Source organism: Podarcis gaigeae (assembly GCF_964106915.1).
Source record: "Podarcis gaigeae genome assembly, chromosome: 7".
NCBI classification, from domain to species: domain Eukaryota; kingdom Metazoa; phylum Chordata; class Lepidosauria; order Squamata; family Lacertidae; genus Podarcis; species Podarcis gaigeae.
Genome location: NC_139683.1, coordinates 10470393 through 10492963, shown reverse-complemented (window position 1 = coordinate 10492963; position 22571 = coordinate 10470393). Strand labels below are relative to the sequence as shown.

The 22571-nt window shown below is 43.4% G+C and overlaps 1 protein-coding gene and 1 long non-coding RNA gene across 9 annotated transcripts in view; one reads left to right on the top strand and one right to left on the bottom strand.

Moving 5' to 3' along the window:
• Positions 1-22571, top strand: part of LOC310849341 — a 462163-nt gene that overhangs the window by 75792 nt on the left and 363800 nt on the right. The gene's annotated exons all lie outside the window — the stretch shown is intronic.
• The window catches only part of NDRG1 (N-myc downstream regulated 1), an 83864-nt gene that overhangs the window by 34967 nt on the left and 26326 nt on the right, over positions 1-22571 (bottom strand). For 2 of the 8 annotated variants that reach the window (XM_083749288.1, XM_083749291.1), the window contains exon 1: positions 10632-10875. The exons of 1 other annotated variant lie outside the window; for it this stretch is intronic. Coding sequence is in view for 2 of the 7 variants with exons in the window: in XM_083749285.1 (XP_083605411.1) it covers positions 8832-8902 (71 nt within the window). In the remaining 5 variants the exon portion in view is untranslated. 5 more of the 8 variants (XM_083749285.1, XM_083749292.1, XM_083749290.1 and 2 more) reach the window with 5 other exon arrangements.

The window sequence follows — 22571 nt, the reverse complement described above, 5'->3', positions numbered from 1 at the left end:
TCATATCTATCATTTTAAGTGTATCAGCTGCTTCACAATAGCTGGCGGGAACAAGTTTTGTTACGACCAACATATTCTCTGGCAACAGTTTAGGCCTTCTATAATGAACACCTTCAAGGTATCCAAGAACTAAGGTGATTTAACTCAGTTTCCCTTTGCTTTGTGAGCTATCCCTTCAAGAATAATTGCAAAAAATATCTGAAAGCTTTTGAGGTTTCCTCCATCTTACAAGCAATTAATTAATTAATTAATAATTTATTATTTATACCCCGCCCACTACAGGCGGCTTCCAACAAAAGAGTAAAAATACATTAAAACATCAGTCATTAAAAACTTCCCTAAACAGGGCTGCCTTCAGATGTCTTCTAAACGTCAGACAGTTCTTTATTTCTTTGACACCTGATGGGAGGGCGTTCGACAGGGCGGGCGCCACTACTGAGAAGGCCCTCTGTCTGGTTCCCTGTAACTTTGCTTCTCGCAGTGGGGGAACCACCAGAAGACCCTTGGTATTGGACTTCAGTGTCTGGGCTGAACGAAGGGGGTGGAGATGCTTCTTCGGGTATAAGCAAATAAAGTTCAAGTATTAAAATTCAATTTAATCCCTGTAACCTGGAAAAGAATGTGCTCAGCTTGGTTCCAACAAGCCTCAGTTTGCAGGCACAGCTAGACCTGGCAGAAATATTCATGACAAACACTATACATCCAACATGTGAAAGCATTAACCACGACTCCCCCCGAAAAACCAGTTCAGCCTTTACATTATCATATGCCCTCTATAATTGATTTTATACTGCACTTCATTCAAGTGAGCCTAGGCTAAACAAAGTTTTCAAGGAACAACTGTGCTTGTGCTTCCTACCTTAGCTTTAAATTCTGTAGTCACAAATTAGTGCAAGAACTGCTGTAGAAATGCTGGCTTAAAGAAGCTGTGCTTGGAATGAACTCAGGGAGTGTAACTTAGATGTTGAACAACACTCTCCATGTATCCAATACCCTTCCAAGCTGCCAAAAAACAAATCACATTTCTTTCCCCATGTCTACCAGTGATGTGGAGCAGGGGAACCCATGCTATCATATCCCACCACACATTTCATTAGATTATGTCATGGAGAAGCAGAAAGAAAGCCAGACATGAGTGGCAGAAACACACTGTTTTTGGTGGCAGTCATGTGGCTTTTCGTAACTTCTCATTTCACCCTCCGAAACATGCAAGTCCAACTGGAGTCAACTGGGGGAAAATCCAGCTGAAGAAAACAAGGCTACTGATTCACCTTCTTGCCCATAATTTATATATTTAGATTTATATATTGATTTTCTGCCTGAATAAGTAAACTTCCAACAAACCAAAAGTTAACGTACTAAGTGCTTCTTAGCTTTCTAGAAAATGCTACTTGTTATCCTACTTGTTTATTAAACAATGAACCCATCCTGGCAGTTTTCAAGATCCATTTTGCACCTTCAGCATGATGGCAACTGTGCAAAACAGTGTGCTTCTCAACTAGTCAATGCTATCGCACGGAGCTGGCCAGCTCTGCAACATTCAGGAATCATCTTGTGTGACAAACATTCTGAAATAATCCAGGGGAATACACTTGGCAGTCTGAATGTTTTCTCTCCAATTCAACCATTTTAGAAGATTTGCATTTGCCCGCTGAAACATCAAAATCCTCTTAGCAGCAATATTACATCAGGAGTTTACTTTATCTATTACAATCCCAGCTCCATCACTCCTCTTCTCAATACCCCACTTTTGTAAACATGACCTAGATGTACACAGCAGCATTTAATATACCTAAACTTAGCCAGTCCACCAAACAATTCATCCTATTACAAACTGTGACAGAAGTGCAAGTGGAAGAATGATTGACAGTAGGGGAGTGGGGTGGAATATTGGGCAGTTAGAGCAAACAACTGGTAAGGAATGTTGCTTGGAAAATGGCAGAGTTGTAGTTGCAAAGGAAAGAGAGGGAAAGGGGGGATGAAATGGGAATAATAATGAAATCATATGTAAGAGTTGGAATAGCAATTATAAAAGGTCAGTAAATCAGAACTCAAGATTTCGGAATAAAATGACCACTTCTGAACATTATGTTCCTAAGTAAATATAAGCTAATATTTTAATTGTACTGTATTGTGTTGTGTTGTGTTGTGTTGTGTTCTGGTAGGATGTTGTGATAAACTTATCTCACCCATGTGTCTTGCACAGATGTACTTGAGTAAGAATATAAATGGAGAATCTCACTGCTCTCTACAAGTCAGAAGGTAGTGCCAGCTGGCTGGACTCAGCATAGCTGCAGAGAGACTAACCTTGGTAACCACTGCAAGACAAGTGCTTCTTATGGGGGATCCCAGAAATGCCACAATACGCTTATCAGCAAGTTTGGCTTACTGCACGTAGTATATAAATATGCTAAGATTAAGGCTGCTAGACAGTAATAATTTATATGTTAATGAGGTCTGGCCACAATGGCCTTTCACATCTCCAAGGTCAGCGACAGAAAGCACTTTTCTTCTCTAGAAACTAGACTGCATTGCACTTTGACAGCAAAGGTTCTAACCTCAAACACGTATACTGTATCCCAGAATTGGAGTCTATGCTAATCATGACCACTGCGCTTCACAATTGCTGTTTATGACATCTACAGTTGCAGAAATACCACATTATGACACCTCAGCATGGCAGTTAAGCCAGTAATATTGTATCCATATGTAGCTATGGGCCAGAGATTGAGAAGAAATGACTTGCCTAGGGCTGCCCAATGAGTTTGGTTTCAAATTTGCTTCTGGAACTCTTAAATTTATTATAATCGTCCAAATAATTTATATAAAGTTAAACCAGATTCAAACTCCTGAAATTCAGGAGCAAATCTACTGCCAGCTGAGCCAGCCCAAGCCTAGCAGAGGGAGAACAAGACTTTAAAATATAGCTTGACTTGCATTACCCTTTTTGATGGTGCATATTCTGCCAGCTTGCCAGGACATGTGAACAGAACCAGGATCCACTTTAAGTTTCCCCCTGCCAAGTCCTGTCCTCACCATGTCTGCTTTTGAAGATTTACACAAGTCTCAGTTCAGACAGCTTCAGCACACCTGGCTAAGTTGCTTTGGTGTATCTTCAGCTGAGCCACAGCTGGGGACTCAGCCAGAAAGGGGCTACATCCTAACTTGCTCATCCTGGTGGATCTTTAGGACTGCCCCCTAACAGGTTTCCATTAAAAGGTTCTTGCTTGTCTCTTTTAATCAGCCCCCGATCAGTTTCAGGCAAAACTATAAACATTGTGCAAAACACTGCAGCTGTCAGTTCTGCTAACATGCTGCTGCTATAAGATTTGTAAGCACAAAAGCTTGCAAAATAAAAGCACCCACTCTTTTCCCCCCTATAAATTATGATTAGACATAGCTCAAGAATTACCTTTGTGTATTAGACAATGGTCCATTTAGTACAACATTCCGTGTCTAACAGCTGCAGGTCACAAGCATGACATTCAAAAGAAATATATTTCCTTGTCAATTAGCAATTCTGTATTTATATTTTGCTTTTCTAGTCAAGGCAGATCTCCCCAGTGGCTAATTAAAAACGATCCATTAAAAGGACCTTTCACCTTGACACAGCCTTTCCTAACCTGGCAACCTCCAGATGTTCTTATCTACAACTCCATCAGGCTCGGTCAACATAGCTGATGGTCAGGGCTGATGGGAGATGTAGTCCAAAACATCTGGATGACATCTGTCAGGGAACGCTGCTGAAAAATGTCAATGGTATCTCTAGGCATTTTCTTTCACTTTTTCAGTTTCAACAGCACACCAAGGGGGGGAAAGCTGTCTAAAAATGCTCTATAAAAATAATGACTTTCAGGAGACCTCTCTACTTGCTTTTCTAACTACAAAATGACATTATTTACTCTTGTCTTCAATTTCACTACAGCATCTCTTTGTAACTGTGGCTCAGCCCTAACTTTACTGTAATGCAACTTTCATTTTTGTCCAAAATCCTTCACAGCATCTCACTTTCTCATAATCCTATAGCTTAGTTTGTAATTCACCTTTGACTCAAACCCTTTAACCATTTTAACTAAACAGATTATCTTCCCTAATTTCTTATCTTTCTCCCTGCATTTTCTGCAGTTTTCCTCATTTTGTTTTAACTTTTCTTCTGACACACTTCTCATAATTTTCTCTTTCCTTTACCTTTATTTTCCTCTGCAAACATTCATTTGAAAATACAGCCCAAACATCTTCAGCAGCAAATCCTCAATAATTAGAAGCTCTGAGTTGAATCCAGAGCTAGGCTGTTCTCAAATGCTGCATTTATTGAACAGTAATCCCAATTTGTTTGCACAAAGTTTGTGGTAAGGTTATACAATACCTGTTGTTTAGTCACCATTCATTCTGGTTTGTTTGTGGTGAGGTCACATGATGTCACATACAGCAATTGTTACCTCACAGTTATCAGTGCATTTCCCTATCAATTTCCTCACTGCAAAAGTCTATACCTGGAAAAATAATATGCCTGGAAGTGACTTAAGTCATACTTTGAGAAGACCCACTGAAATCAGTGGGACGTACGTTAGCCATAACTAAGTTCTGTTGAGTTCACTGTGTCTGAATTCAACCCTATACTCCTGCAATGTCTATAATGGTTGCAGCTTCCCCAACCCATTTTGAGATTGTAATTTATTTTACCTGCTTAAGAGTCTAGGTTTATCTGATATAGTAGACATTCTATGTTAAGTAAAACTACCTAACTGATCATGAACCAAAGTGGACAAATACTTTTAAAAAGATTCAATTATTAATACGTTGTGTCTAAATAACTGCTTATCTTATTCCTTAATCCATGCAAATTAACAACATTGTAAGAAGAACATTGGACTGCATCAAGTTAAAGGCCCATCTAGTCCAGAATCCTGTTCTCATGGTGGCCAACCAGATGCCAATGAGATGCCCACAAAATCAATAATAATACTGATTAAGCATTAAGACACTGAATGGGTCCATAACAGCCAAGTCAGAAACTGCTTAGAGGTTTTCTTACAACCAAGCAGTATTTAAATTGCTAAATAAATAAATTGTTAAATAAATAAATCAGTCATCAGTCATAAAAATCTGCATCAATAGTAGTGGTAAATTCTGCAGTAGTAAGGTCAATAGTGGAGTCAATAGTAACAATAAATTCAATTCAAAAAAATACTGTTGATTAGTAGTCATAACATTGAAAAGATTAGTTGTTATAATAAGTTTAACAGCTATAGTAATTATCAGTGAGTTCAACAGCAGTAAAATCAATTATGTCAGTGAGTAGTAAGTAGAAGTTTCAGTTGAGCAGCACCAATTAGAAATAGTTGTAATGTTTTTTCCCCAACTGGGTAGAAAAGATGCATACCATATAGACACTTCATTTGACTACAGAAGAATTGTGCTCACACAAAGTATCTTTACTCACTGTAATTACCGGTAATCATTGTCCACAAGCTTTTTCTTTTGTTCACCTTTAAATACAAGACCTTGCTTCAGCATTCACTCTTCCTATACGTATAATTATATGAGCTACCAGTAGAGGGAGCAGAAATTCACTTTTCCACCAATCAAGTTAGAAAACCTCCTAAAGCTTATGGATGCAGTCCTGTATTGACTTTTCCACATCACCCATTACTCAGTTCTCAAGCGTGCACTTATGGCTGCACTTGCACTGCTGGAGAGATCCCCAAGGCAATTCCTCAGTACCAGAAAAATCCTTCAAGGTAAGGACCCAGAAGTGCCCCCCCCCCCGACACCCACTGCTGGCTGCTTCAGACCCCGCCCCCCTTTGCCTCATAAAGGATCTATCAGGCTGTGATCCCCAAGTCAGCCTTGGAGAGGAGACAGCTTGACAGGGTTGGTTACTGTTCCTGCATAGATATCCTAAGCCACTACCTTTAAAATATTTGTACCCTGCTGTTTTACCCAAGGAAGATCTCCACGATGGCTGGCACTATTAAAAACTATTCTATTAAAATGGTTAAAGATAAATGCATATCAACACTAACATACAAAAGGAGCAGCCAGTTAATCAAATCAAGATCACCTTAGCAAAGATGAAGGTTTTTTACTGGCCCCGCAAAACCTAATAATGTATATTTTTGAAAATGAAGCCAGATTCTGTTCTCCCACTTGATCTAAAGGTGGCATCACATGAATTAAGGCCTCAGAAGAAGATCTTAATATATGGGGTGATTTTTATCGGAGTTGGTTGCTATTTATAGCAAAACTCCTGTGATCATGATCACTAGAAACCTGCCTATGAGTCATATATGCAAACTCTTGTTAACCAATATAAAAACCCGCAATAAGCTTTCAAATCACAAAGCAGTTTAAAAGTACAGGTTTTAATTTCTTTTCCTCACTGAAGTCTAGTACAGGGCCAAGTAACAGCTGCTGAGATTACGAAAGATTGGGAAGTGGGGAAAACCAGAAGCGGAATTCTGTGACAGACTTTGGGCTGTTTTGCTGCCAGAAATAGATCCCTGTATTCTTTGATTCTATGCTAACCACACACACTCAATTGGCCACCATTCTGCATCTGACTGCAACTGGAGGACCTCATTTTGCATTTATTTTTATTTATTTTTATAAAAAGAAACGACTTCACAACGCTTAAGAATGCCACCCCATAGTCTAGTAGAAACAGGAGCATTTCTTTACACAGCTTTTTATAGAAAAGGGAAACAGGAAGACAGGGTAACACTGGCAGAGTTTAAGGGGTGCTATAATTATGCATTCTTTTTTGAGTTTTTCTTTGATTTGACGATCTGGGCATAACTCTTAAAACAAACAGTCACTAGTAAACAACAACAGCAGCAAAGGAGTCAATGAAATTGAATAAATAACAGTCTGCTGCAACTTTTTGCAGTTCTGCTTATAAATGTTTGCAACTTGCCAGTTCTAATTTCAGTGTCTGCCGCCACCTCCCTACAGACTGACAACTTGTTTCCCTATTCCAAGTCCAGCCCACTTGGCTAACTTCTAGAGGTTTCCAGCTGTTTCTACTGTTTTCCAAGGAAGAACATTTGATGTCAAAACGCAAACTGCTAGAATTTCCTTTCCTGTAGAGGTCCTTTCCAAACTAGTAGAATACCAGGTCTTTGTTCTCTTCTCTACATGCAAATGTTAGGAACCCTACACCAAGGATCTCCATAAAACTGGAGTGCCACTAGAAGGAGAGCTCCAGGATGCAAGACATTTTCTTTACCCTTTTCTCTAAAGGGAAACACTTCCTCTCTTCCTATCCACCTCCACACCACTAACTGATACGATTCCATTCTAAAAAAACACTTCAATTTTATAACAAAGCACATCTGCCTAGTCATCCTACTGTATGCCTACAGTGCCAGGAATAAGAGCAGGCATCACTGTTTCCCAAGCTGCTGCCCTTGGAAACTCATGGGTGGTTGTGTGTGTGTGTGTGTGTGTGTGTGTGTGTGTGTGTGTATATATATATATATATATATATATTTGGTTGTTATACACTTTCCCAGAAAAGAACATGTTTAGACTTGAAAATACTTGTTGATTCCAACTTAATGGGCTTTGCATGGTAGCCCCAGTCACCCAAACATCCCATTTTATGAAAACTTGTCAACATTCATCAGACAAGCAGCCATTTCTAGCACATGAGAGTCTATGTATGCTTTCATCAACAAATATGTTACTCTACTTCAGGCAGTAACCACTTTCCTCACCACATCAATTAAAAACAAACAAACCACATGCACTAGTAAATTCCTAGAGAGGTAGTCATGTTGCAGCGGGAAAACAGTCTCATTTAATAAAAATAAGAATCTAACAAATAATTATAAGGGAATGGCGTTAGAACTATTCAAAATTGTGATTTTAAAATTCCATGGCACTTTAAAGACTACCAGATGGATTGTGGCATACATTTTTGTGGACTAGAGCTGACTTCAATTGAGAAAGTGATCTCAAGTCCATGAAAACGTATGCCACATGTTGTTTTTATGTGTGCTGTAGCAGACTAAGAGCTACACCTCTGGAATTGAAGATCTGGAGTGTATATTTTCAAGTTTCATCTTACCCACGAAAAGAACAAGCACCTGGAAGATACTGCAACCAATATATTTTTGTGGATGGAACAGAGCCATGAAGATGCCACCCATCCACTTTGAATCCAACTCTTCCCCAAAAACTTTCATGGGAAAGCTCGTGTTTAACCCCTGCATAGGTCGTGACAAACTTGTTTTGCTCTTCAGACCACTCTAGTAGAGCATTCTGCTCCCTTCCTAGAAATAAGAAATAGTACACCTCATCTATGCCCAGAATATTGAACTAGTCTATATTGCCCCTAAACACAAGGGATTTGTGAATGCTTCATCATTTTAGCTTTCCCCATCTTTTTTTCTCTTTCCCCCTCTGCTAATCAAGGAAAAAAAGATGGTTCAATTCCTTCTTGACCCTCATACACCTGAAAACTGCCAAACCTAAATAGCCTTTTCAGAAGAAGATCCATTAACCACGAGGACCAGGCAGAACCTTCATGTGCAAAGGCAGGATAACTCAATACCAGATGTAGGGAAAACAACAACAAAGGAGGCCTGTTGCCTTTCTGCCCGGCATTATGAGCTCTCCGGAGACAACTAAATGACCATTTGTTGGATACAGGGTGCTGCAGGGAGATGAAATATAAGATGAAATATTGGTCTAATCCAACAGGCTGTTTCTTCTGTCATGAACAATTACAGTAAACCATTTTAAAATGAAGAAAGTGGGGGGATAGTGGAAGAGAATGAGACAAGAAGAAGACTGGAACAGATCTATTCTTCTCCAAACAAAAATACCTGAAGTTGGGGAAGGGGTCCCCTTTTGCCACCATCCAAAGAGAAGCAAGTTCCGTTATTTGAGGCAACATCAGATAAGATTTTGTGAAGCTGAATTCAGTTTGCTATTACAGAGACTCTCTTGGGTCATCCAAATAGCCCTGTTGACAATCTGCTATTCTCTATTGTTTATTATGAAGCCTTTGCACAGTAATGACCCGTAACCTTGTGTATTTTCTTAAAAAACAGTAATCATGCTGGGCTACCATCATCTATTTGATACTTATGTGACTTTTCCTACCTGTTTATGACTTGTTTGTTTTTAAAAACCCAGCAACAATGAAAGGCCCATTATTTGAGGTGACAATAAGACTTGAAAGAGACATCAAACCCGTCATCTTCATACTGGGATGGTTTGGGCCAGGGGAGACGGAAAGGAAGAAAAGAGAGAAGATCCAGAGCAGCAGAAAACAGGACCAACTTTTGAGAAGTAGGATGGGAGCTGGGGGCGGGGGATGCAGGTAAGGCAGAAAATAAATACATAAAATGGGAGGGGAAAGGACTTTTAAGGCACCCTCAAAGGGAAACGTAGCAAAGGACCTCTCCTTTCTGCTTTGGAGAACCCCCATCTTGGGGAGAAAGATTCACTTATCATCCTTACACCCCCACCTTTCCTCACAAAGCTACATGCATCCCTTCCCACCACTTCTACCCATCACATTGTCCTCACGGCAACCCTGTGGAGTAGGGCCAGGCTGAAGGTGAGGTGTGTTGTTTTTGTTGCGGCCACATGTTTTTCATAGATCATGGACAGACAGCTTTATTTCTATTATGCTTAATTGTTTAAAGTGACAATTTCTGCTTTATAGCTGTTAAACATTCACAGAACTAAGTGACTGACGCTTATGTTTTATAGTTTGTTATAAGAAAAAAATGCTCCTTTATCCCTTATGGGTATCCAAGTGCCCATATAGAGTCCTTATGTAGGATTTCTATCCATAGGAGAAAATAACAGAGGCCAACCAGAGAATATTGAGAAGGAAAAGTTCTTAGTTGTATCTGTAAACTGCCTGGAGTCTCTGTTGGGGGGCAAAGGCAGGGTATAAATAAATGTAACGATAACAGCGGTCAAATTCTTGGGGTGGGATTCATGGGTGTAGCTAGGGAGCAGGGAGGAATTTAGCTCCCCCCAAAAAATAATAATAATAATAATCAAGTAAATAGATAAAAATACTAAACTAAAAGTAGAAATTTTGAGATTTTTCTGAGCACTTGCCGTCAAAAGAAAGCCATTTAACATACATTTAAAGACTGGAAAACGTTTATTGAATACGTGGAAAACAACTGTACACAGCTGAAAACGTTGGCAGCATTGCGGTAAATTCGATTTTTGATGGCTGTAAAAGTGGAAAACTGATTTAAATGGTTACGGTAAAAAACACGCAAATACATGTATATGACATGTAAAATGGAAAGAGAAGAAGGGAAGCCATTGGATCATTTCAAAGTTTGTTATTTGGAAATGTAAAACTTGAAAATTTAATAAAAATGATGATCAAGAAAAAAAAGGAAAAAGCCATTTGAAACTGCTGTCGTTGGGAATCTAACTAGACAGAATCCGACAGAGGATGGTGACAGGTGGATGTCCCGTCTCTCTCCCGCCCCCGATTCCAACCCCCCACACACACACCCAAAAAACCCCAACGTAAAGCAACGGCTCCGCCCAGGTTGGGATTCGAACTCGCGACCCTACCATCGGAACCGTTAATGCCACAAACGCGCATGCGCAAACCGCCGTTCCGCCGCCGCCTCGCCTCTTACCTGGGCAGGGGGTGTTGGGGGTGGGGTGCACCTGCCTCCTCACAAGAAATCCGCGCCAGAAACCGGAACCCCTCCCAATAAGGCGAGGAAGTGAGGGGGGGAAAAGTACCAAAAAAGTTTAAACGAATAAAAAAAAGAGAGAGAAACGTCGACGGGGGTCTCTGAGGAAACGGAGACTTCGAGAGAAAGACTAACGTCCAACCGCCTCACGAACTTTCTGCGTATCGGCGCGCGCGAGGGGCGCCGCGCGAGCTTTTATAGGCTAACTCCCGGCCGAGGGCCACGCCCCCTCGCTCGCGCCCACCTTTGAATGCGACGCCTCGGGCGTGGCCACGCCCTCCTGCCGCCCACTGGAGGGAAGACTGGACCACACGCACGTCCCTCTTTCTCTCCCCCGCGGCTCCTCCTCCTCCTCCTCCTCCTATTCCTAGCCACGCCTATCGTTCTAGCTCCGCCCCAATCTCTCCGCACCGCTCAACCTGTAGCTGCGCAGCGCCTCTTTCCGTGGGCCCTTTGCGTGGCTTTTCTCCCCGCGGGCATCTGCGTAAATGCAGTTTTTGATTGCTTTGCATGTTCACAGCAGCCCTGGAGGAATCCTCCTCTTCTTGCAAAATATAAGAGATTGCAAAAAAAAAAGCAACAGCTAAAGCGTTGCAGAGAGAGGCTTGCAAACTTTGAAAGGCGATGCCTGCCTGCGCGCGATTGTTTGGAAAAGTTTACCCCTTCTCGTTGAGTTGAACCGGGGGTTACTCCTGAGTAAGCGGGCAGAGAGGGTATTGCAAACAAAATAAAAGCATAACGACAGCAACTGGGCATGCAGAGAGGATTGCGAATTGGAATTCAGCGTCTGCGCGCGTTTATCTTAAGAAATTATCTGCAGTTCTACGGGGGAGATTTAGCTCTCGAGTAGAACCGAAAGCGAGGAGGATCGGGGCTGCACATTGTTATCATTCAGGTTATTGGAAGATCCCCACCGTAGCTTTCAAGTGGGACTTGCCTACGAGTAAACGCGCCCAAGGATCGGGCAAGGCAAAAGAAAAATACAGTAGAAAGCGCTCGTGTGGAGCGGTGTGCGCGTCAAACTTTCCAGGATTTTAAAGTTCCCCGATTAAGCTCTTCCTTTGATACCGCATGTGTGGCAGGTGAATGGTGCATTTTAACACAGGCATTTTAATTTATTCATCTGTTGCACTGTATACCATGTTTTGCTCCAAGAAGTGCATCGTGGTCTAAAACCATAGAATTACAGAATTTTAGAGTTGGAAGGGACGCTGAGGATCATCTAGTCCAACCCCCTGAAATGCAGAAATATGCAGCTGTCCCTTTTGGGGACCGAACCTGCAACCCTGGCGTTATCAGCACCGCGTCCAACCAACTGAGCTATCCAAACTGTGCTGCTGGTTCTCCGCTCTCTCCAGTTTATGCTCACAACCATGCCGCAAGGTAGGTTTGGCTGAGAGACAGTGGATCACACAATGACCTGCCAATCACAGGAAGAGACTAGTTATGTCCCCATCCTCCCTGCTGAAGTTTACAAGGGCAAAAGTGAGGCTAAGATGGGAGGCAGCAAACAACACCCCCCCACACACACACACCTCCCACTGCCGGCTATAAGTAAAAAGGAACTAATAATATCTTGCCCAAAAGCATCTCAAAAAACTAGCAGTGGGTGCCAGGACAAAATTAAAGTGTATGGGTGGTGGTGGTGGGGAGTATGAAAATACACAATTCCTTGCTAGACAACACAATATTATACTTTCCTTTCAGTATTGCTACTTTGGGGGCTGTGCAGACTGTTTACATATCCTGCTATTGGCCAGCTGAGGGTTTTTCCCCCCAGGGTAGCAAGAAGGGAAGCAGCCGTCACTAAGTGTTTGCTCTGATTTTAAATAGAGTTGTCCGTGCAAATCGTGCCCAAGTGGCCCTGCAAAGTTCCTTGTGTTAAGTTGTGGGCGAACATATCAGACGACACAGCCATTCTTCAAACAGCTCTTCTTTATTCTGAGGCCAGAACAGAACTGAGCTGAGGAGCTCAGTCAGCCTGCTTATATAGAGCTCTTGCCATTTTCTGTAACTAGCCAATAACTGAACGTCACTTTCGATCCTTCATTTGCATACAAGCTATTCAATCACTGAATGTCACTTTCGATCCTTCATTTGCATAACTATCTACAGTATCCCCCGCTGCTCAGGGTGAGAACTTCATTACATAACACCTTGGAATTAAATGTTCTCAGCAAGATGTTGGCAACACCAGCATCAAATGTGATAAAGATAGAGATAGAGAGATAGACACACACACACACACACACACACACACACACTAGGCAGGAAAACATTTTTTTTCTGGAAATATTTTATCAGTTCCTTTCGCAAGAGGGATGGCCACCAACTTGGAAGGTTAGGCAAATTCACAGAGGATAAGTATCAAATCCTATTGCATGAACAGAGCTCATTCTGTTCACGCAAAAACTTAGTTGAATTCTCTCCAGAATCACCAGTCCCAGCTAAGCAAAGCATTTTTTACAGATTAAATCAGAATGGCTGCAATGTATGGGCAATGCGTCGGTGTCTGACAATGACATTTGTATTCCACTTATTTGCTCCGAAAGCCCCCTAAAGCAGTGAGCAGCATATTGGTACAAAATGAAAAGTAAAACAAACAGAAAGCAATTGATCGATATAAAACAGCAAAATCAGCAAGTGCCCACTCATTGCATGTGTGAACTGTGTTTTGTGGTCTCATGGCAGACACAGGCCCCCAACTTCCCACGCCTCACTTGGAAGCCAAGTTAACTCACATTCCTCCCCGTAGTCTCAGGAGCAGCTCAGCAATAAAAAAGCCGATGTCAGTGAAGTTAACTCCTTATTCAAAGGAACCCAAACAGCACAGGCCTAGTGATCACAGCCACTCTTCCCAGTGGGTCTTGCCCCAATGAGGCATTGGCGAGGACTGAAGGATCCCGGCTTCCCACTGCTCTCTAAGTTTCCTCCTCCTCATCCTGAGGCTCTTTCATCTTGTCTGTCTTTGCCCTGCCCTCTTCATACCTCTTTGGGTTCTGGGAGACCACGTGGAGAGGGTAGCTGGTTGTAGCAGGAGGGGAAGACTCCCTGGCTTCTTCAGAAGGCCTAATCTCTGCCTCTTGACCTTCCCCTCTCCAGCCTCCACTTCTGCCTCCAATTCTGGACTGCTCTGTGCCACAGCCTCTTCCCGCTCACTAAACCCTGTTACCTTCAGCTTCCAACATCTTCTCTTCCCAATCTTCTCCCACTGACCACAAATCATCATCTCATCATCAATCCACTGGCTCTGAGTTTTCTTCCCCTGGGGGTTTCCTTTAGGGTTCCCCAGCTCTCACCACTCCTCGGCATCCAGTCACTCCATGGAATCTAGATTCCCCATCAGGGCCAGCGTCCCACTGTCAGTCTCAAAATGAATAGGCTCCTCCACCCACCCACACACACCCACACACACACAACCCGGGAAAGTAGCCATTGTTGGCTGGGCTAGCTGGCTGAACTTTCTGACTCCTCTGATGCGCAGCTCTTCTGCCAATGTAGCAGAAAAGATCGCCGCCACCTCCCAGCCTGCTGCTATCTGCCCCCAGAGAGAGGAAATTCCACAGCTTCAGGGCCACTGTAAAAAAGGCCATGTTTGCTCTCACTGTGAGTTGGGCCTCTGCTGATGGCAGGACACAAGGCAAGGCCTCTGCTGATGGACTCAACAGAGGGGCAGGATCACATGGCAGAAGAGCGTAAGATGCCATGTGTTCATTTCCCTGACTGAACAAACAGACATTTTTCACCCAAAGCAAGCTACATGCCCTTTCCTCCTTCCCCAGTCCTAAAGCTCTCTGGATTATAAGAACAACAACATAGGTGGTGGGTCAAGGCACACTCTGGCATGAGAATTAGAAACAGATCTGGAGGAGTAATGGCAGCTGAAAATGATGGAATATGCAGAGTTAGCAGGGTAAGAGAACAAAAGGAATAGAGGAAATAAAATATGCAGTTAATTTTAAAGGTACAAGTAACCATGGAAGGAAAAGAAGGGAAGTCGCTGGATGTACTGCTGTGGAAAATGTATACCTGAAAATTTTATATATATATGAGAAATAGAAAAGGATTTGGATTCCTCCAGATTCAGACTTCATCTGTGGCTGGAAAAAATTCCTCTTTTGAAACCACAAATGGAATAAAAGTTTCCGCAGTGAAAACAAAAATAATATTGTCTTGGTTTCGGGTGTTATTACTAATCCAGGTCAGTAAGAGTTCCTTTTGAGTTGGGTTGGGAAGAAGATGACTTCACTTGAAACTTGTTCCGAGATCTGTTAAATCTTCACTTACTCCTGGGTAACAGCTAGATGTGGTGACAGGTAGGTAGCCGTGTTGGTCTGCCATAGTCGAAACAAAATAAAAAAAATTGCATGCACACGAAAGCTCATACCAATAACAAACTTACTTGGTCTCTAAGGTGCTACTGGAAGCTAAATGTGGTAAGATGCTGCTAGGAGGATATGGGACCTTGCCCCTTGCAGGCAGCACACCGAGTGAGCAGGCCTGTCAGATCAGTTTTTTCCCTTTTAGCCTTCTGGCACCCTGCAGAATTCGGCACCTGCAGGGTAAAAGGGGAAAAACTGAGCCGACGCTCAGCAGAAGCGGCGCATGCACCCTTGCTCATTCAACGCACTCGTTCGGTGTTCCCTGGACTCTCACCTGGCGCCCTGCAGAACTTGGCGCCCTGGCACCCCGCGCCATTAGCCTCAATGGGTAAGACGGGCCTGGCCAACTGAATAGAAAAAGTTTCTGCAACAGTAACTTGAGGAATAGAAAATAATGCACAATAATTATTTTCTTCACAACATGGAGATGAGCCTGTTGGGTGGTTTTTATTTTATATATATTAAAAAAACAAACCAGTTTTCAAATCTAGAAAGTCCCTTGTGTTGTCCCCTTAACAGCTTGTGTTGTCCCCTTGACAGCACATTAGGTCCAGTCGTGACTGACTCTGGGGTTGCGGCGCTCATCTCGCTTTATTGGCCGAGGGAGCCGGCATACAGCTTCTGGGTCATGTGGCCAGCATGACTAAGCTGCTTCTGGCGAACCAGAGCAGCACAAGGAAACACTGTTTACCTTTCCGCCAGAGTGGTACCTATTTATCTATTTGCACGCTGATGTGCTTTCGAACTGCTAGGTTGGCAGGAGCAGGGACTGAGCAACGGGAGCTCACCCCATTGCGGGGATTCGAACCGCCAACCTTCTGATCGGCAAGTCCTAGGCTCTGTGGTTTAACCCACATCGCCACCCGCGTCCCTATGTGCTTATGTGCTTATAAGCAACATCAAATTTCTGAGTGTTGTCAAGCGAACAGAGACAAATGCCTGGACTGGGTTGCTCTGCATGTAGATCACTCACCAGAAAAACAAGGGGCAAGGCTCAGCTGTTTTCATTCATTGGCTGTGCATCCTTGCTGAAGAGTCAGCCCTTGTCTGGTCTGTGCAGCAGGCAAACATCTAATTCAAGGATGGGAAATGTGTCTCTCTCTGGATGCTCCTGAACTACAACTCCCATCAGCTTCAGCAAGCCTGGTCAATGGTCAGGGATCATGGGAGATGCAGTACAACCACATCTGGAGGGCCACAGATTGCCCATCCTTGAGTGCAATTCCTTTCTAGGTGATGGCAGTAGTGGGAAAAGTTGAGCTTCCCATTTTGTGAAATCTCCCCTTGCAAATAACAAGTCTCCAAAACCATTCGGCAAAAGAGATTTCCGCTCTGTAGCTATCGCGAGCTGCAAAGCAGCAAGTCAGATTGCAGAGAAATAGACGAACACAGAAACTCTTCCCCATTAGGATATTTTGCTTTTTTAAAAAAAAAGTTGCACCGTTCACACCCAGCACAATTAGCTTCTCTGCACAAGTAACTCTGGAGTTTTCCATTTATTCATAATGATGCTGCGGTTAGCAAGTGTTTAACTAGACAGCATATTGCAAGTTGAATGAGATGTTTGCTCAGCCATGTCTCGGTTAAGCACGAGTCTGTTATGGGGACCATACTGTTTACAGAGCATGCCACCGTTTATGACTCAGCATGGCTTCTCTTGCCACAGGGAGACAATATAAAACGCTGAAGATTCACTCCATGGATTCACTCCACTCACGTGAAAGCAAATTCAAGGGGTTTCCATGTGCTAACCACATTTTAAATTTCCAGCACCATGAATGGAAGAGGGAATTCTCATTGCTGTTTGGGTCCATTCATGTTGTTATACAGTACTTAATAATCATAATGTTATTATTTGTCCCCCGCCCATCTGACTGGAAACCCCAGCCACTCTGGGCGGCTTCCAGCATATATAAAAACATAACAAAACATTAAAAACTCCCCTATACAGGGCTGCCTTGAACCTCAGTTTGGGAGAAAGGTGTGGTAGAAATGCATTTGCAACAACTTGTTGTCTGACATTCTGGCCTCCTTTGGGAGGAAAGATGGGATGTGAATCTAATAAGAAAGATAGGTGTCTTGATTTCATCGTAAAAATGTTTGTAACGGGGAAAATTAAACCTCTCTCTAGTGACATGAGCCTGAAGTAAATCCTACTCCTTGCTAAAACTGCTCTTTTCAAAAAACAACAATGCAGGATTTCCTCTCGAACCATCTAGTTTGAGCCTAGCCTGTCACCATAGCCTGGGGGGAGCTGACATCTACACATCAGATCAATTGCCCTTTTAACAAACACCCATTGCAGATCCGTAGGGTGGAGGATGACCTCAATTACTAGCATCGAAATTATTTCACTATGGAATCAAAACCTGCCAGGAAAACAACAACAACAACACTCCCTCAAGGGCTGTCATGGCATGCAAAAGCCCTGTTCTGCTCTTGAGTCAGAGACTCACCTGCAGTTGCTCACGTCCCTGCCGAAGAATTTCCCACCTCGAGTTTTTAAGCCAAACCGCTTCCGGCAGGTTCTCCTGACTAGTTTCAGAAAGAGTTTGCAGGAGGAGGTGTCTGCTGCTTCCATTGCTGGGTGATGCAGAGGAGGACCAGGAGAGAAAAAAAGGTCTTCTAATATCTACCAGATGGTTCAGGAGTGCTGTCTGTGCATCTCTTTGAAAGCTACGCTGTAGCTCTTTGCATCAGGGGCACCTGTGCAAAAAACCTCACACGCAGCCCTTTAGCCTGATTAACAGCTTGCATTCTGGGAATGCTGAGCCCACAATTTCATTGGCTGCATGTGCCACATTCACAAAACAATGGGCTATGTCAACCTCTGCCTGGATCCTCAAAAAGGGGGTGCTATATCTCATGTCCTCAATCAATCCAATATACACACTCTTTTTCTGGAATAAAAATACACAGGAGAGCCTGGAAAATAGAGAGAGAGAGAGACTTTTTCCTCTCCTTCTCTCATAATAGTATATAACCCAATGAGGGCATCCAATGAACAGGTGGGGAATCTTTGGCTTCCTAGATGTTGTTGTTGTTGTTTAGTCATTTAGTCGTGTCCGACTCTTTGTGACCCCCTGGACCAGAGCACGCCAGGCACTTCTGTCTTCCACTGCCTCCCACAGTTTGGTCAAACTCATGTTGGTAGCTTCGCGAACACTGTCCAACCATCTCGTCCTCTGTCGTCCCCTTCTCCTTGTGCCCTCCATCTTTCCCAATGTCAGGGTCTTTTCCAGAGAGCCAGTGTGGTGTTGTGGTTAAGAGTGGTAGTCTCGTAATCTGGGTAACCAGGTTCGCGTCTCCGCTCCTCCACATGCAGCTGCTGGGTGACCTTGGGCTAGTCACGCTTCTCTGAAGTCTCTCAGCCCCACTCACCTCACAGAGTGTTTGTTGTGGGGGAGGAAGGGAAAGGAGAATGTTAGCCACTTTGAGACTCCTGAAGGGGAGTGAAAGGCGGGATATCAAATCCAAACTCTTCTTCTTCTTCTTCTTCTCTTCTCATGAGGTGGCCAAAGTATTGGAGCCTCAGCTTCAGGATCTGTCCTTCCAGTGAGCACTCAGGGCTGATTTCCTTCACAATGGATTGGTTTGTTCTTCTTGCAGTCCATGGGACTCTCAAGAGTCTCCTCCAGCACCATAATTCAAAAGCATCCATTCTTTGGCGATCAGCCTTCTTTATGGTCCAGCTCTCACTTCCATACATCACTGCTGGGAAAACCATAGCTTGAACTATATGGACCTTTGTTGGCAAGGTGATGTCTCTACTTTTTAAGATGCTGTCTAGGTTTGTGATTGCTTTTCTCCCAAGAAGCAGGCGTCTTTTAATTTCGGGGCTGCTGTCACCATCTGTAGTGATCATGGAGCCCAATAAAGTAAAATCTCTCACTGCCTCTGAACTACAACTCCCATCAGTCCCAGCACTCCCAGGGATGATGGGAGTTGAAGTTCAGCCCCGTCTAGAGGGCCAATGATTGCCCACACGTGATGAAGACTCTGCATGTGATGTTCTCCATCCTTCCTGAATTCAATCAAACCTTCTCTTCAGTCTGTGTATGGCTTGCTCTCCTCTGCTGTTCTGCTCTGAAGTGCTAGCATATTATACTCAATTGCAAGCACAGAACTTTCAGGGTAGGGTGGTCAATTGCACTAAGCTTCCTTTTCAGTTAAATTAGATGTGGGGGACCTTTGGCCCTCCAAATGTTGCTGAACAACCAGCTCCCATCGTGCCTGGTCATTGCCCATCGTTGCAAGCATTGGTGGGAGTTGTAGTTCAGCAATAAATGGAGGACCAAAGGTTCTTCACACCTTATTGTAGAGGCTGGACAGCTATATCTATCTATTTATCTATATAGGCAGCTAAACTGGTGACTGGCAGTGGTTGCCAGGATCATATAACACCTGTCGTAAAGGATCGTCACCAGTTCCCAGTATGTTTCCAAGCACAATTCAACGTGTTGGTTGGCTTTAAAGCCCTAAACAGCCTTTGCCCAGTATACCTGAAGGAGCATCTCCACCCCCACCCCATCGGAGGTCCAGCTCCAAGGGCCTTCTGGCTTTTCCCTCACTGCGAGAAGTGAGGTTACAGGGAACCAGGCAGAGGGCCTTCTTGGTAGTGGCGCCTGCCCTGTGGAACGCCCTCCCATCAGATGTCAAGGAGATAAAGAACTACAGTGGTACCTCGGGTTACAGACGCTTCAGGTTACAGACTCCGTCAACCCAGAAATAGTACCTCGGGTTAAGAACTTTGCTTTAGGATGAGAACAGAAATCGCGCAGCGGCGGTGTAGCAACAGTGCAAGGCCCCATTAGCTAAAGTGGTACCTCGGGATAAGAACAGTTTCAGGTTAAGCACAGACCTCCAGAATGAATTAAGTTCTTAACCTGAGGTACCACTGTACATAACTTTTATAAGGTCCCAACCAGAGAAGAATGGATAATCAAGATGATGGACTATGCTGAAATTGCAAAATTGACCAGGAGAATCAGGAACCAAGATATCAAGAAATTTAATAAAGAATGGGGAAAAGTTTATAGACTACTTTAAAGAGTGTAAACATCTAAAAACGTTAACAGGACTGATATAACACTTGTAATGTATGAATTTTATGGTTAAAATGGGATATAAACAAAATCTGGATGAATATTTTAAGATGCAGTAGGAAAGCTTTTGCAATGGAAACCATGATGGGGCAGGGGGAGGTCTAAGGATTCAGGGAATCCAATATATTTTATTTGAATGTAAATGATATATGAAAAAACTGGGAAGAAAACTGAAAAAAGAGAGAACTAAATAACTTTTAGAAGACATCTGAAGGCAGCCCTTTTCAGGAAGTTTATAATGTTTGCTATTTTATTATGTTTTATATATGCTGAAAGCAACCCAGAGTGGCTGGGGAACCCCAGCCAAATGGGCGGGTTAGAAATAATAATAATAATAATAATAATAATAATAATAATAATAATATCTTTATTGTCATTGCCCCCTCTCGGGGACAACGAAATATCAGCAGCAGCAGACATAGGCAAACTCCGGCCCTCCAGATGTTTGGGACTACAACTCCCATCATCCCTAGCTAACTGGACCAGTGGTCAGGGATGATGGGAATTGTAGTCCCAAACATCTGGAGGGCCAGAGTTTGCCTATGCCTGATCTTGAGGATGCTGTAACTCTAGATTCCCTGCATCAAGCAGAGAGTTAGCGTGCCATGAACCTCACCCCCCATTCTTTTAAAGACATAATTGAGCCCACTGCAGGTCAGCGAGTGTGAAGAATCAGTTTGGTTGATGGGAACGGCCCCAGGAACTCTCTCCAAGGCTTTCAAAGGCAGTCATGGGGCTTTGAATCACCACAGAGTGCAAGACGTTAGGACTGCCTTGCAACACGTTGCCTCAGCTTTGAAGGAGTGTCTGGGTTGCAGGCAAGAAGTCAAGGCTTTCAAGTACGGATGAGTCACCCTGATTATTTCCAGAACACACACACACACACACACACACACACCCCTGCTAGACAAAGCTTGTCAAACCGAGGACCATCACAGCCCAAAATGCAAAGGGTCCTTAATTTAGGTTTCCTTAGCGAGAGCAGTTCCTGAACTGACCTGATAAGCAAATCAAACACATACTTCTTTGTCCTATAAAAAAAAAATCACATAAAATCACCTCTTCTGCACGGAATGCATTCGGTCTCTAAATAGAACAGGAAGGGAGTTCCTCTTTTGCACACTTAAATACAGGCAGAAAAGAATGGGCCATGATAAAGAGCCTTAGTGGTTGTTAATGGTAGGTGATGTTGTTGCGTTGAATTATTATTTTATATTGTATTATGTTATTCATGTACATTGTTTAATTTCTGGGAGTTAAGAATAGGACTAGGATAAATTGTGTTTGCTGTACCTGTATTTTATACAGTTTGTATATGATGTTTGTTTGTTAATGTGTGGTGTGCTATGCCTAATAAAGGATTTTGAATTGAATTGATACAGGCAGAAATCGCTATGAATTGGGCCAAAGTCAGGACATTTGATAAGAGTCCGTGTGGCATAGTGGACAGGGCAGAGAGGGGACTGGGGAAATGAGCAGCTGAAAAAAGCAAGAAAATTACACATTGACGAACCTTAGCAGTGTGGTTCACTTGGCTTGCCTCTCCAAAATGGTATGGGAGAATGCAACAATGGAGGATTGCACCTTTGGGGGGGGGGTGAAGTCAAACCATTGGAGAGTTACAGCGCCTGCTGTGGCTGTAGAGGATGAGACAGGAGAGACATGTTTTGTTGCAGGTGGGACAGAGGAAGGCACCCGGTTGTGCTGATGAAGGTGCACCAGGGCGTTTCTTCTCTCTGTGGTCCTCCCAGCTTTAATTCCTCTTCTGGTCACTGCTATGGATGCAAGACCTGACTGTCTGTCTCCAGGCACTGCAGTCATCGGGGAACAGATCTGGAACTGCCACTCTTTAGGTTCAAGGAGGCTAGGGGCCACAGTTCAGCAACAGGTTTGGTTCATTATCCTGGAGAGGAAGTTAAATGCAGAGCCGACTGTATCCAAAAAAGCCCAAGCCAAGAACAAAAATAGGCTTTGGCCAGAAGTGGCTGTGCAGACTTCCGGACTTCCACAGCTGTTTGAAGCTGTTTCCTAGTAGTAATGGGAGGGCAGGAGTTTTCTTGCTTCACTATTACCAGTTGACGCCAGTTTGAAGGCTCCTACAGGAGCCCGTCCATGCAATTAGGAAAAGCACATGGCCCAGCCCTCTCAGAGAGGACCATTTCAGAACGTACGGGGCACAGAGTCCGAATACCTGTGTTAGTAAATCAGGGTGATTTACTAGCACAAGTCTGCAGTATCCTGTTCATCTCCATACCTGGTACTTTCCTATTCATTGTTTCCTGTTTGGAAAGGAATGGTGACCTGCAAGTTTACAGGACTTTGCAAAGCTGTGAGGGTCATTTTATGCCCTCCAGCCTAGTCTCCTTACTGCAGTGTATTTGCAGCATTTTTCA